The sequence below is a fragment of the Penaeus vannamei genome, chromosome 6 (assembly GCF_042767895.1).
Source record: "Penaeus vannamei isolate JL-2024 chromosome 6, ASM4276789v1, whole genome shotgun sequence".
Lineage (NCBI taxonomy): Eukaryota > Metazoa > Arthropoda > Malacostraca > Decapoda > Penaeidae > Penaeus > Penaeus vannamei.
The window spans coordinates 12,234,234-12,246,733 of NC_091554.1; the positions used below are offsets into that span (position 1 = coordinate 12,234,234).

Genomic DNA, 12,500 nt, shown 5'->3' on the forward strand with positions numbered 1-12,500 from the left:
ACGATACAACCAACATATGCATTTTTTTTTTTTTATTACGGCAAGCAAAAAATAGAATATGAATTAGACCCAGTCCAAAATGGTATCTTTTACTACGACCTATAACAGAAAGAAGAAATTTATTTTTCACTCATCCCAATTGCATTCCCAAATTCGCGCTTAAATATATATCCTCCTTCAAAAGAAAATGTATATCATTACATAAGTCTAGAACCTTTTTCGAAAAAAGGATTTCAGTCACTTTGTCCAAGCGCTCAGATGTTCAAAGATATTTTTGTATATATCGTTCCTTGGATTATTTGTCAAGAGAAAGAATTTCGCCATAAAACGATATAAATCGCATATGGTATGTAATAGTGATAATAACAGAGGTATAAATAAGAATCAAGGCTCTCCACCGTCTCCCGTCTTCCCTTCCTTGAGTTTCCTTGTATAAAAATAATCACCTTCTTCTCACAGGAATTCAAACCTAGCGCCACTCGCTTGAGGTATATAACTATAATATGTAAAAAGAAAATATCCTTTTTTCTTTCCTTTCCTTCTCTTATCTTATTAGTTTATTTAAATGAAAGGCCCCTAAACAATTCATACCTTTCACTTCTCCGTTGTTTGGCCCTTTTATATAATTTTTCTATTCGGAAAAGATCAAGGAAACTCCCCAAAAGGAATTCAAACTTGGCGCCCCATCTGTTTGCGTATCTCACCGCTAGATGGCATTGACGTTTGTTGATCTCGGAGATTCTGTCAAGTGTAAGAAGAGACTCTCGAGTTTCTCTTTTATTTCTCTTATTTGTCCTATGTATGGGGTGTTTATCGAGGTCGAGGGAGAAGCGCGTCTTCTTTAGATACGAGGGAAGGGGAAGAAATCAGAGAGGAGGGCCTAAGAGCTCCGCGGGTCGCTATAACAAGGGTGAAATGTCTAGCTTCCTAGCGAGTCCTCAGACCCTGGCCAGATTTCAGGGCCGATTTTCATGGATTTCGAAGCCTTTTCCTACAAGTTTCCCCAGGGTATTTAGAGCTAGATGGAGTCGGCGGGAAGACCGAGAGCATTTAGAGAGTAGCTTTGGTTGGTTTTCGTACTGTAGGGTTTGCGAGGTGTGAAGTGGTGTCGCAGAATGTTCTAGTATTTTTTAGGTTTTGACGTTAGCATTATTTGTCTTTTGTGCTGTTTTTTGTGTTTTGGAGAAATTTGATCAATTTTTGCAGATTATTGTAATTCATTGTTGCGGGAAATGTTTTTGGTCAAGGGTTATACAGAAGGGAGTAGCCAAGAGCATTGATTTTTATTTTCCACCATACAACAGCCAGTGTGTAGGGCATTACAGGTAAATTGTTTGTTATTTTGCATTTTTTGTGATTTTAGAACTCGTAATTGCTTGATAGACACTCGTTGTACCCCCATACCTGCAACTCCTTCATTTATACATTTAGCCAGGAAGCAATTACAATCTCAGGAGTTTGGGGCAATGGAGAACAGGTTCTGCTAATATATATGTCAACTTGTAATCATCTCTACTGGGACTACCCTTGGAATGCATTCCCAATTACTCCTGTAATGCTGATCACATATTTTAGCACCTTATTAGATGGTTGAGTTTGAGAGGTAATTGGGTTTATTCTGTCGAAAAGCTGCATGTCGCAGATTGTGATGAGTTTGGTATCACTGTTTTGAATTTGATGTAAATTCTCCAGGTATAATCATTTTAGCTGGAAGAAACAATAATTGGGGAGTTATTAGCATGGCAAGGTGTCAAGCAATTGTGCCAGCCTCTGCCCATAACAGTAGTCTGGCAAAGGCCTATAAAAATATTGTGTATTTATGTGATATTACTGTTTATCATCATTATTATTATTATTGTTACTATTTTATGTTTTCCTCACAATTTTCCTGGTATATTTCATGTCTGCCACAAGCCAGTATAGTTGGTTTCTATATCTGAATACTACATCTAAACAACTGTTATTAGCAGTTTCAGATTGGCAATGTGCAGTTTTTCTGTAGAATTAAGCATGACTGTTTAGGACTCATGACCCTAGTCTTCTTGTTGGGAATGAAATACATATCTCTTGTTATCAAGGGTAGTATGTGTTTAGGTTAAAAGTTACCTAGAGTGACACAGAGATAGAAGGAAATGGTCACCACTATGTATTAGAGCAAAAGAAATAGTCTTAAACAAAAGGTAGAGCTGCTTTATTGCTAAATAATCACAATAACTGCTGCATAAGTCCACAACACCCTCACACAGCCAGAGTTCTTAATGTCACATTTTCTATAAGTCAACACTAAGTGCTCATAAAGGGGGATAAGGGGTCTTGCCCCGATGTCTAGGGATTAAATAGAAGCTAGGAAAGGTTAGGTTTAGATTTTTGGGCTCTCATAATACCTTGATTTTGGGACTTTGTCTTTGGAGGGTGCATTGATCTTGGCAACAAAAACCCATGTTTAGATGGTACAGTGTCTTTAGAAAATGCTCTGTGTCTTGGGAATAGATTTAGATTACAAGAGCACAATTTGTTAGGTTATGAGATCCAACTACACCCCTATCACTAGATTTTGCAAATAATGATAACATAGATATAAATATTATATTGAGTTATAACATAGATATTATACTGAGCTGAAAGAAAAGAAAAGAAAAAAGTAAACTTCAAAATATTTACCAAAAATATTAGATTTTGAAAGTTTTTAAAACATTCTGTATCCTAGAAGTGGGAAATATAACAGTTAAGCTAAAAATAACAATAATAATAAGTATGAATCTTGTTAAGTGAAAGTAAAAGATTGGAGAAGTTAAGAAAAATGCTCTTAGTAGCCATATTCCCCTAGCTGATGGCTAGGGGAATCTCCTGCTCTCCATGAGGTATCTCCCTAGCTTGGGGATCTGCCTCTTGGCCCCTCCCAAATCACCACATATCCTAGCCAATTACTTCATTCAGTACAAAATGCAGTCTATTTAAAGATGTAAAGCTAGTTTACCTTTTGCTGAAAGGTATTGGTATTCATGGCCCAATGAGGAAGGCAATGAACAATGAACTGATTTCAATGAGCTATGTGCAGCTACAAGATTGTTATTGCATATGATTCACAGTTTAGTATTATCCCTGAGATTGTAACACTTTATTTAAAAGTTCTTTTCATCAGAAGGTTATAAAAGAATTCAGAAACAAGTAACACTATCAACAAACTTTAATTCCAAAAGCCACAAGGAGCACTGTGACACCAGTTTGCACATGTAACAAGTATTTATGATTTTAAAAATATGTGAACATCAAAGTATGTAGTGTGTGTGTATGTATTTAGAATGTACTTTTGATAAATAAGTATCATGGTGCATTGTGGCAAAAAATGTAATAAGGAAATACATTAACTTAATAGGTATTCTCATGAAAAAATTTGACTGAAGGGCAGGTGATGGGAACATGTCAACCAGAGTGCACTGTGGGTTTTTGAGAGGATTTTATCCCCTTCTCTTTTTCTTGTATATTTGCCAATCATTCTATATTGTACTTGAGAAGATTATCATATATTCCAATTTTTTCAGGTATTATGGGGAGTTTAGGCGGCACTGTTGCCAGAAGCATTGAGAGTCGTGGTATTGCAAGCGGTCCGAGCGTCGGAAGTCTTGTCAGCAGTGGCAGTGGTAGCTCAGGAGGTTCCAGCCTGGCAGCCCTGTCCTCAGCTGTGGCAGCAACACAAAATACAAATTCTCTCTTTATGGCAAACAGTATTCAGACTGCAACACAGCAGCGAGCAGTCACCGATATGCTTAGACATATGCAGGGTCTAGGGTAAGTTTTAAGATTTACCTTTTCTTCATATCATGAGGATAGAGTTGTTTAATGACTGGATACTGAGATGTTACAAATTACAAAAGGATAAGATAAATAATGTATTTAGTATTTTATATGTAGAAAGATTTGTTGCATATAGTTAAAAGTGAAGTGGGATTCTCACTGCAGCAAAAGATTCAGTTATGGTGGAATTAACTTTTTTCCTTCCTATGAGAGGGAGGTTTGAGTCACTTTTAGGAGTCTACATACCTTATATAAGGATTAACACTGATTCCCTATGCAGTTTCCTGTGTTTGAAGCCCTAATTTTAAACATTCTTACTGTATTGACATGCAGTGTATGTGGTTTTCACATTACTAGTGGGATTGGTAGTAGTGAAAAGTACAGCACCAAACCTACCACACACCCATTGCTAAATCATACTTTAACACACAACCCCAATTGTCTTGCAGTCTATGGGTGGGAGAGATTAAGAAAGTTTTGAAGTAGTCAGTTTCCCTTAGTTCATTTTTTTCACCCCAATAAGGTATCACTCAATGCCATGCAAGACAGAAGTTCTGGTATTTTGAGAACATATACTTGTTTCAGTGTTTCTTCTTTAAAGAGACACTAGTAAAGTATCCTAGTGAAAAATAAAACATTACCGTAAGAGGGAAGGAGGTAGGAAAAGGAAATGGTTTCATTCTGAATTAGATTAGATCCATTAAAAGATTATTAATTGTTCCTAAAATATATTACCATGAAAATTGTTAATTATTATTATTTTTATGATCATCATCATCATCATCATCATCATCATCATCATCATCAATATTATTACTAAAATTGTTAATTGTATTATCATTAATGTTATTAATATTATTTTTATTATTATTACCATTACTATTGATTATCAGCTATAACCACCACAATCACTACAACCGTTGCTATTGTTCCCACCACCTCCAACACTAACATCAAAGCTGCGACCACAATCGCCACCACTGCTAGTACCACCACCACATCCTCCACCACCTCCTCCTCCTCCTCCTCCTCCTCCTCCTCCTCCTCCTCCTCCTCCTCCAGCACCACCACTATTACCACCACCTCCTCCTCCTCCACCACTATTACCGCCACCACTAAAATTACCACCTCCACCTCTCCTTCTCCTCCTCCACTACCACTACTTCCACCACCACCTCCAATATCATCACCACCACCTCCTCCTCCTTTCTCCTCCTCCTCCTCCTCTTCACTACCACTACTTCCACCATCACCTCCAATATCATCACCACCTCCTCCTCCTCCTCCTCCTCCTCCTCCTCCTCTTTTAGTCTTTTCTCCTCCTCCTCCTCCTCTTTTTGTCTTTACTCCTCCTCCTCCTCCGCCTCCTCCTCCTCCTCCTCCTCCTTCTCCTCCTCCTCCTCCTCCTCCTTTCTCCTCCTCCTCCTCCTCCTCCTCCTTTCTCCTCCTCCTCCTCCTTTCTCCTCCTCCTCCTCCTCCTCCTCCTCCTCCTCCTCCTCCTCCTCTTCTTCACTACCACCAACACCACCACCTGCACCTCCTCCACTTCCACCACCACTACTATATACCTCCACTGTCACTACCACCACCACTGCTGCCACCACCACCACCACCGTCACTACCACTGTTACCACTATATTTTTATAATAGTTCATTTTGACAATTTTTGTAGCACATTTCCCCTTGCTATCTTTATTTTTATAATGGTAAATTTGTGATGGGAATGTTTAAGTAAGCACAAGTGTTCTGCATGATAAGAATGTTGGACAATCAAATGTGGATTACTTTGTGTCCCTATGCTATATTTAGCCCTATACTCAGTTCAGTACTAGGATTTTATTTTGGTAATTACACTGACTTGCAAGTTGATATGACCTAAAAGTAAATGAAAAAAGTAGCTACTTACACTTTTTTTTTTACATGTTACGAAGGATGCATCATGCCACATTTAGATGCTAATGCATTCATAACTACATTTTTCATTTGTTAATGTCCACTTGATTTTTAGTTTATAGTCACAGCTATGTTACAGTATGTTAGACCATATTACTCTGATACAGTTTACTTAAGAATTTAAATGGACACCTCCAAAAACTGTTTTTAAGGAGGTAGTAATGCCAGGGTAAGAAATAGAAATTGGATAACTAAACTATTTCAGATACTTGCATCTTCAAATTGCATATGCATTGTTGACAACTATGAATTATATGCATCTTATTATTGATGTCTTTTCCATATTGGGATTTACATTAAATTGAACATCATGATTTACTTCATGGTGAACAGTGCAACATTCTCTTATTTAGATATTCATATAGTGATAGATATAAATGCTGATATATGATATATTGAGATGATAATTATCCTATTACAAAAATAGATCATGCACCTATTTTGCAACTGAACTTGTCTATCCTTACAGAAACCGTAGTATAACAGGAATTGTGGGGAGACCCTATGGAAGTGGCGGCAATAGTATGATGGGTCTCCACAGTAATTTTGGTGGGGACTCGGCCCCACCTCCATTGGACCTGTCAGAATTCCCTTCCTTATCTTCCCGAAGTACCGATAACTCCCAGCCTAACCCTATGGCTGGAAGACAACCTTATGGTGCGTATGTTTGTTCAAGATTTCTGTATTGAAGTTTGTAATGTTCTAGTAGCTACTTCATAAGACCTTGTGAAAGATGTTATCTCCTCCCTGAGGAGATAACAAAACAGTATACCTATATTTAGTTTTGTAGGTTTTAAGTTAGTTGGTTTTATGCCTAGTTTCATTGATTCACATCTTTGGGTTTTATCAATCAGTGGGAATGGTGAAGCAGCCGACGCCCGAAACCTCTGAATTCACTATGAGTAGTGAGGACTTCCCAGCATTGCCAGGTACTCAATCTACTCCAACTGGGAAAAGTAAGTGGAACTTTATCTAAGACTTTCATACTTCTGGATTTTTCTTCTTCACTTTTCCTTTCTTTATTTTCTATCTCTGTAACTTTATTCCAGTTTCATTTTCCTATACTTTCTATTGTCAGGATAAGTTAAGAGTCATGCCTCACCTGTGCATTGGGAAATGATAAAGTTTATTCAGGCCCAAATGGTGAGGCAAATGCAGGTATTACAAGTCCATGACCCTTGTTTCTTCCTCTTATTTTTGCTTTATGCTGTCATGAATCCTATTTTTATGTACAGATTTCTCTCTCTTCCTCCTCCTCAGACCGTCTTATCTCTCTCTCTCTCCTTCCCTCCCCTTTGCTCTAAGTAATTCTAATCTATTTCTGTTCCTTTGTGAAGACTGTGTCTTATATCCCTTTACCCCCATGAAAATGTGTGATAACCGAAAGAAAGTCTTCTCACCGTTTTCAGATGACGGGGGGTTCTCAAACAATGATAAAAAGTCTACCTCGACGGCAAGTTCAGAGTCATCATCGGACTTCTCCCTACGGGTAGCAGAGAAGAGAGAATCTATGAGGAGAGGAATTCAAACTCGTGCCGACGGTAGGTACTTGCAGTGTTAAAAAAAGCTCCGACATTGTCTTGTTTTATATGGATAGGAGTATAAAGTACATTAAGGAAAGAGACAAGCAATAGATATGAGATTAGATGGAGGGTAGATAGTGAACAGGCTAGTGACCTGTGTGGTATGATTGTCCTCAGTTGCAAAAAAAAAAAGGGGGGGGGGGGTCAGAAAGTGATGGGATATTTGTAATAATTTTGTTATGAATGAGCCATGTAGCATCCACTAATATATGTTACTTTTTGCAAGTTTCCCTCAACCACACCCACAATATCATCCCCACTACCCTCTCTCCCCTTGCAGGCTCTCCTCAGCCAGAGCCACACATATAATCTTATTTACCACTTCTACCTTCTTGTGAATGTTGTGATTGTGAAGTAAGAAGTCTAATGCTTTATGGCATATTACATCCAGCCAAACCATAGACATTTTTTGAGAGGAGAAACTACAGGGTTTACTGTGCTTATGGGTTAATAACACTTCTTTATTTTTTACTTTTTTGAATTAATGTGTAAAGATAATAGAAATGATTCTTGGTGATAAGTGCTTATGATTAATGGTGTGTTAAAGATATTTGGGAAGGGCATTATGATAGTTACACCCATGGTTAGTAATTCATTATAGAAAAGTAGCTCTGAGTTTAGTGTATATAGAAGAAGGTGAAATAGATATAAAATTCATGGGCATAGTTTGTTGGCTATCCCTGACTGAGACTCTCCCCTCCTCCTTGAATGCCTCACAAAACTGGTTTATATTTGGATCATAATCATAAAGGGTAAAGCTATTTACCATGCCAATATAACAAGCACAAATAATGACAGACCAATGAATAAAAGAGTATGTAATTTTGTAATAATATCACTTTCTCATCAGAACAGAAGATGGAGCCGCCTGATTATGAATCAAGAAAGCAATATAGTGCTTTTCATATTGTTTCATATTGAGAAGAAGTGTCATGAGTAATAAAGGAATTTAAGCCATAACTTAGAATTGATGGGTGAAGTTATCTATGATATGGATTAATCAAAAGATGAATGTTAAATTCCTAGCTTCAAGTTGTAACAAGGGTTCTCTGAAACATCTGATCTTATGTTAACCATTTTGTCTGCATATAGGTGTGCTAAATAATCTGAAAGAATCTTTGTTGTATTTTTTTCACATTGTATGGTATTACAGGTAAAGTAACAAACATACCTGGAGACATGGTGACGGACCAGTTCGGGATGGTGGGTCTTTTAACGTTTATCAGAGCAGCGGAAACGGACCACCAACTCGTATCATTGGCATTAGGGTCAGACTTAACCACCTTAGGGTTAAATCTGAATTCCCCTGAAAATCTCTACCCTAATTTCGGTGGCCCTTGGGCAGAAACCCCCTGCCGTCCTCAGGATATAGATTATCATGTTCCGCAAGAATACTTAACTAATCAGCAAATCAGGTAGGCTTGAAGGCTGCACAGTTTTCTATTTTTAAGAATGTTTGAAATGCTTATTGTATTAATATTATAGGCTACTGATTTTTAAGATTTTGCTCAGTGATTAGGTCCTTCATGTGCTATTGTAATATTTGATATGTTTGTTGCTGTCTTTATGCATGAGAATATTCACCATATTCATTGAATTCAAAATGTTTGGTACATTAACCTTGCCCTTGCATATAATATTGAAAAAAAGTTGGTCAGTACGGGTAACTGGGTAGTAGCTTGCTTTTGAAACAATTTTGATGTATTTTGTACAGAAAATCCATTTATTTCAACAATTCTGTGCATTTTTTCTTGTGCAAATGAACCTTTGAGGAGATCTGAGTACCATTTTCATTAACAATCTTGAGTTCATATTCCCGATAGAAGTATATCAAGGAAATTATTGGGTAAAACAAGCTGAAATAGAATGAATATAAAACAAAAATGCATAAAAACAGCTTGTGAAACTCTATAGATATGCCCGCCATTTTTGAAAGCCTATTGGCTGATGCGCATATTATCCAAAAATTCTACGAGCATCCAACCAATCTTACGGTAAATCTACAGCCTTAATGCCACCCAAAGTCCCTTTGCGTGCACCTTACCAGGAGGCTCTACTTCTTGGACCCCAGTTATCATTAAACAAAACTTCCCAACCCAACATCCAACCTAGCCTAACACAGTAGTATATATACACCCCTGAGGGTGTATATGTGCCTAGCCAGGGGGCCCAGTCCCCTGGACCACCATGTTATTTACACAATATGCTCTATTACTACATACCTTTATACAGCGAGAACACCAATCTTTTTTATGCTCCGTTGTTTGTCTGATTCCTTGTCTGTAATCACCTTTATTTTTTTTTTTTTTTAACATTTGGGATGCTTAATAAGCTCAGATATCAAACTGGGATGGTTATTCATGTCTATTCCATCTTCAATCTCCACTGTATAGTCTTTAATATAAACCAGAATTGGCTCAACACTGGAAACAGAACATTTCTCAGCAGCTCTTGTCAATGAATGGAGCCTATTGGCACTGTCAGAAATCAGCCAGCGCAAGTGGTTGAAAGGCATAAAGGTGGAAAAGCAGACACTGATAATTACAAAACATCATTTTGATAAGAGCATAGTAATACATGAACTACTTGGCACATCACAGTAATGAGTTATGTGGTCAGTGTAGTATTTATCCTCACCATGTATACAGTATGAGCAACTTAACTAAAAATGGATGATCGTCTCTTATCTTTTACAAATAGCACTTTTTGGGAGCATCAACACATATTGCCGTAGAAGAACTTTGCCTTGGTTTGTATCATTCAATCATCTCATATGGGTTTAATTACCTAACTCTGCCACTACCTTCAGCTATATATTGTCCTAAGTAAGTAAGGATTGTTTATACAATCTTATTTTATTACAGAGGGAAGTTAGCGCCTGTAAAGTTTGACAGATATGGAGAGGACTTGCTCTTCTACATGTTTTACTCCAATGCAGGAGATGTACTACAAATATTGGCTGGTTCAGAGCTGTAAGTATGAAGTTCAAATATCAATTTTTCATTTATTAGATATTTCTCCATGTCCTTTGAATTTTTAAAGTTTATTTTGTCAATTGGAACTACTTAAAGTACTGATATTCTAGGTACAACCGGGACTGGAGATATCACAAAGATGAACGAGTATGGATAACCAGAGCCCCAGGCATGGCACCAGTGGAAAAGGGTCCTAACTTTGAACGTGGAACTTACTTCTATTTTGATGCCCAGGTATGAATTTTGTTTAAAGCTCATGTAATGATTTGCAATGCTATCCAGTTTAGCATACATTATCTGTTTATGTGTAATGGACACACAAAATCATCTGTGATTCTCATTCAAGACTCCAAAGTTTATACATTTTGATTTTATGATACTTGTGAAATAAGTTACAAACATTGAGTTACATTTAATCACAAGATTGAGCTAAAATAAAGAAGCTACTTTTTGTCAAAAGGCCTTATAAATGAATATGCTTTTAAAAAGAAAAATCAGGAGCATATTTCTTTACCAGTTTAAAAATTTAAAGTATGTCCTATTTATAGTCAAAGTTGGTACTTTTTCTCAATTCCAAGGCATCTGTTTGTTTATGATGTGGTTGGAAGTAATATTGTATTTTAGATATTACTCCACATGAAATGGGAATTAAGAGCACATAACTAGTTTAGCTCTTCTTCTATAACAAAATTAAGAGACTCCTAAAAGATACTCTCTGTTCATCTTCTGTTTTTCTGTTTTATGCACATTTTAGATTTAGATTTTATAGAGGTAGAAAAATCATCAGTCCCCTCCCCCCAAAACCCATGCCTATTGTTATCACCCTTCACCTAATTTCCCTTGACCCTTTCTCCTTTTACAAATTCCTGCCTTACCCAATTTTTTCCCCTTTTTACTCTTTTCAGTAATACATTTTACTATAGTGCACTGCAACCTTTAACATCTAACACCTCTTGTCCTAATCATTAACTCATTTTTCCTTTTTTATTTCAGAATTTTACCATATTTATCCTTAGATGTCTAGTACCATTAACCATGAAAAATTATACCTAAAAAGGAAAGCTAAAAAGATTTTTGACCCCACTGTAAACTAAGACTGTACACCACTTTTCCAGAATTGGAGGAAAGTGCCAAAGGAATTCCATCTTGAGTACGACAAGTTGGAAGAGCGCCCACACATCCCTGGTGGTATCACATCGACTTCATCTACCCTGTGACTACCCACACTCTACTCTCAAGCCCAAAACCATCCTCAATGCAGAGGAGCCTAGGCAAAGGGCCCAAGCCCAGTTTTTGTGGTAGAATCAAATTGCATTTTAACTATTTTGTTATAAATCTTCATTTATACAAACTCAGTCTGCCCATGAAAATCTTCCAGTAAATGCCTATTGTATAGGATATAAAATGTATAGACGTTTTGATAAAAAAGAAGAAAGATTCAAAATGGTTTGCCACAAATGCTGGGTTATTGTACCTAGAACAAACCACCACCTAAGTTGCTAGCAGAGTATTGAGATGATGTGCAGCTGTGAGAGCATTAGACCGGTGGAGAAGCTAAACATAGCAGGGGCACCCTTTTTTTTATTCAGGCAGTTCTCTTATCTTGGAAATTTATTTATTTTTCTATTGGAATTCTTTTGAAAATTATTGTACTTTATTTTAGCTTAATGCTGAAGTAAATATGGAATTTGATGTGAACCCCTGCTGATCACATTAATTTGCTTTATTTTAAAGCATCAGATGAATATTGATTTTGTTTTCAAAGCTAATCTAGGTTTGGGTGGTGAAATTGCCACAGGAACAGTAGCTTGGGTGATTAGGCCCTTATTGCTGTACTGAGGTATTGGGCTACTTAACAGATGTTCAGTCAAAGGTCCTTGAGTCCTTGGCACCATGAATTGGCTGTCTCAGTCAAGGAATTTTCAGCCCATCTAGTCTTGGGTTGTCAGTGTTCACTGCTAGCACTGTACACACAGGGTCAGAGGAGAGCCAGTAGGATATCCCAGTTCTTAATACTGTTTCAGCTATCTTTTGCCACAGTTGAGAATGCCAATGTGGGCTACTTTCACCCTTCCATCTGCCCATTCCCAAAATTTTTCCATCATATAGTTGATGCAGTAACAAACCTCTCACTGAAGCTGTCACAGTTATCTTTCAGCTTTGTCTTTAGAGATTTAATTATTTAGTTTTTAAA

The 12,500-nt window shown here is 37.2% G+C and overlaps 1 protein-coding gene across 5 annotated transcripts in view; it reads left to right on the top strand.

Annotated features, from left to right (window-relative positions):
* The window catches only part of LOC113810934 (CCR4-NOT transcription complex subunit 2), a 16,902-nt gene that overhangs the window by 3,512 nt on the left and 890 nt on the right, over positions 1-12,500 (top strand). The window contains exons 1-9 of one of the 5 annotated variants that reach the window (XM_027362588.2): positions 675-750; positions 3,543-3,789; positions 6,218-6,405; positions 6,603-6,704; positions 7,140-7,289; positions 8,485-8,746; positions 10,196-10,303; positions 10,417-10,540; positions 11,422-12,500. The exon at positions 11,422-12,500 is cut by the window's right edge and continues 890 nt beyond it. In XM_027362588.2, coding sequence (XP_027218389.1) covers positions 711-750; positions 3,543-3,789; positions 6,218-6,405; positions 6,603-6,704; positions 7,140-7,289; positions 8,485-8,746; positions 10,196-10,303; positions 10,417-10,540; positions 11,422-11,523 — 1,323 coding nt within the window. In that variant the 5' untranslated portion in view covers positions 675-710 and the 3' untranslated portion in view covers positions 11,524-12,500. Of the gene's footprint in view, positions 1-674; positions 751-956; positions 1,009-3,542; positions 3,790-6,217; positions 6,406-6,602; positions 6,705-7,139; positions 7,290-8,484; positions 8,747-10,195; positions 10,304-10,416; positions 10,541-11,421 lie in introns of those variants that run through there. The other 4 variants (XM_027362589.2, XM_070122621.1, XM_027362590.2 and 1 more) reach the window with 4 other exon arrangements.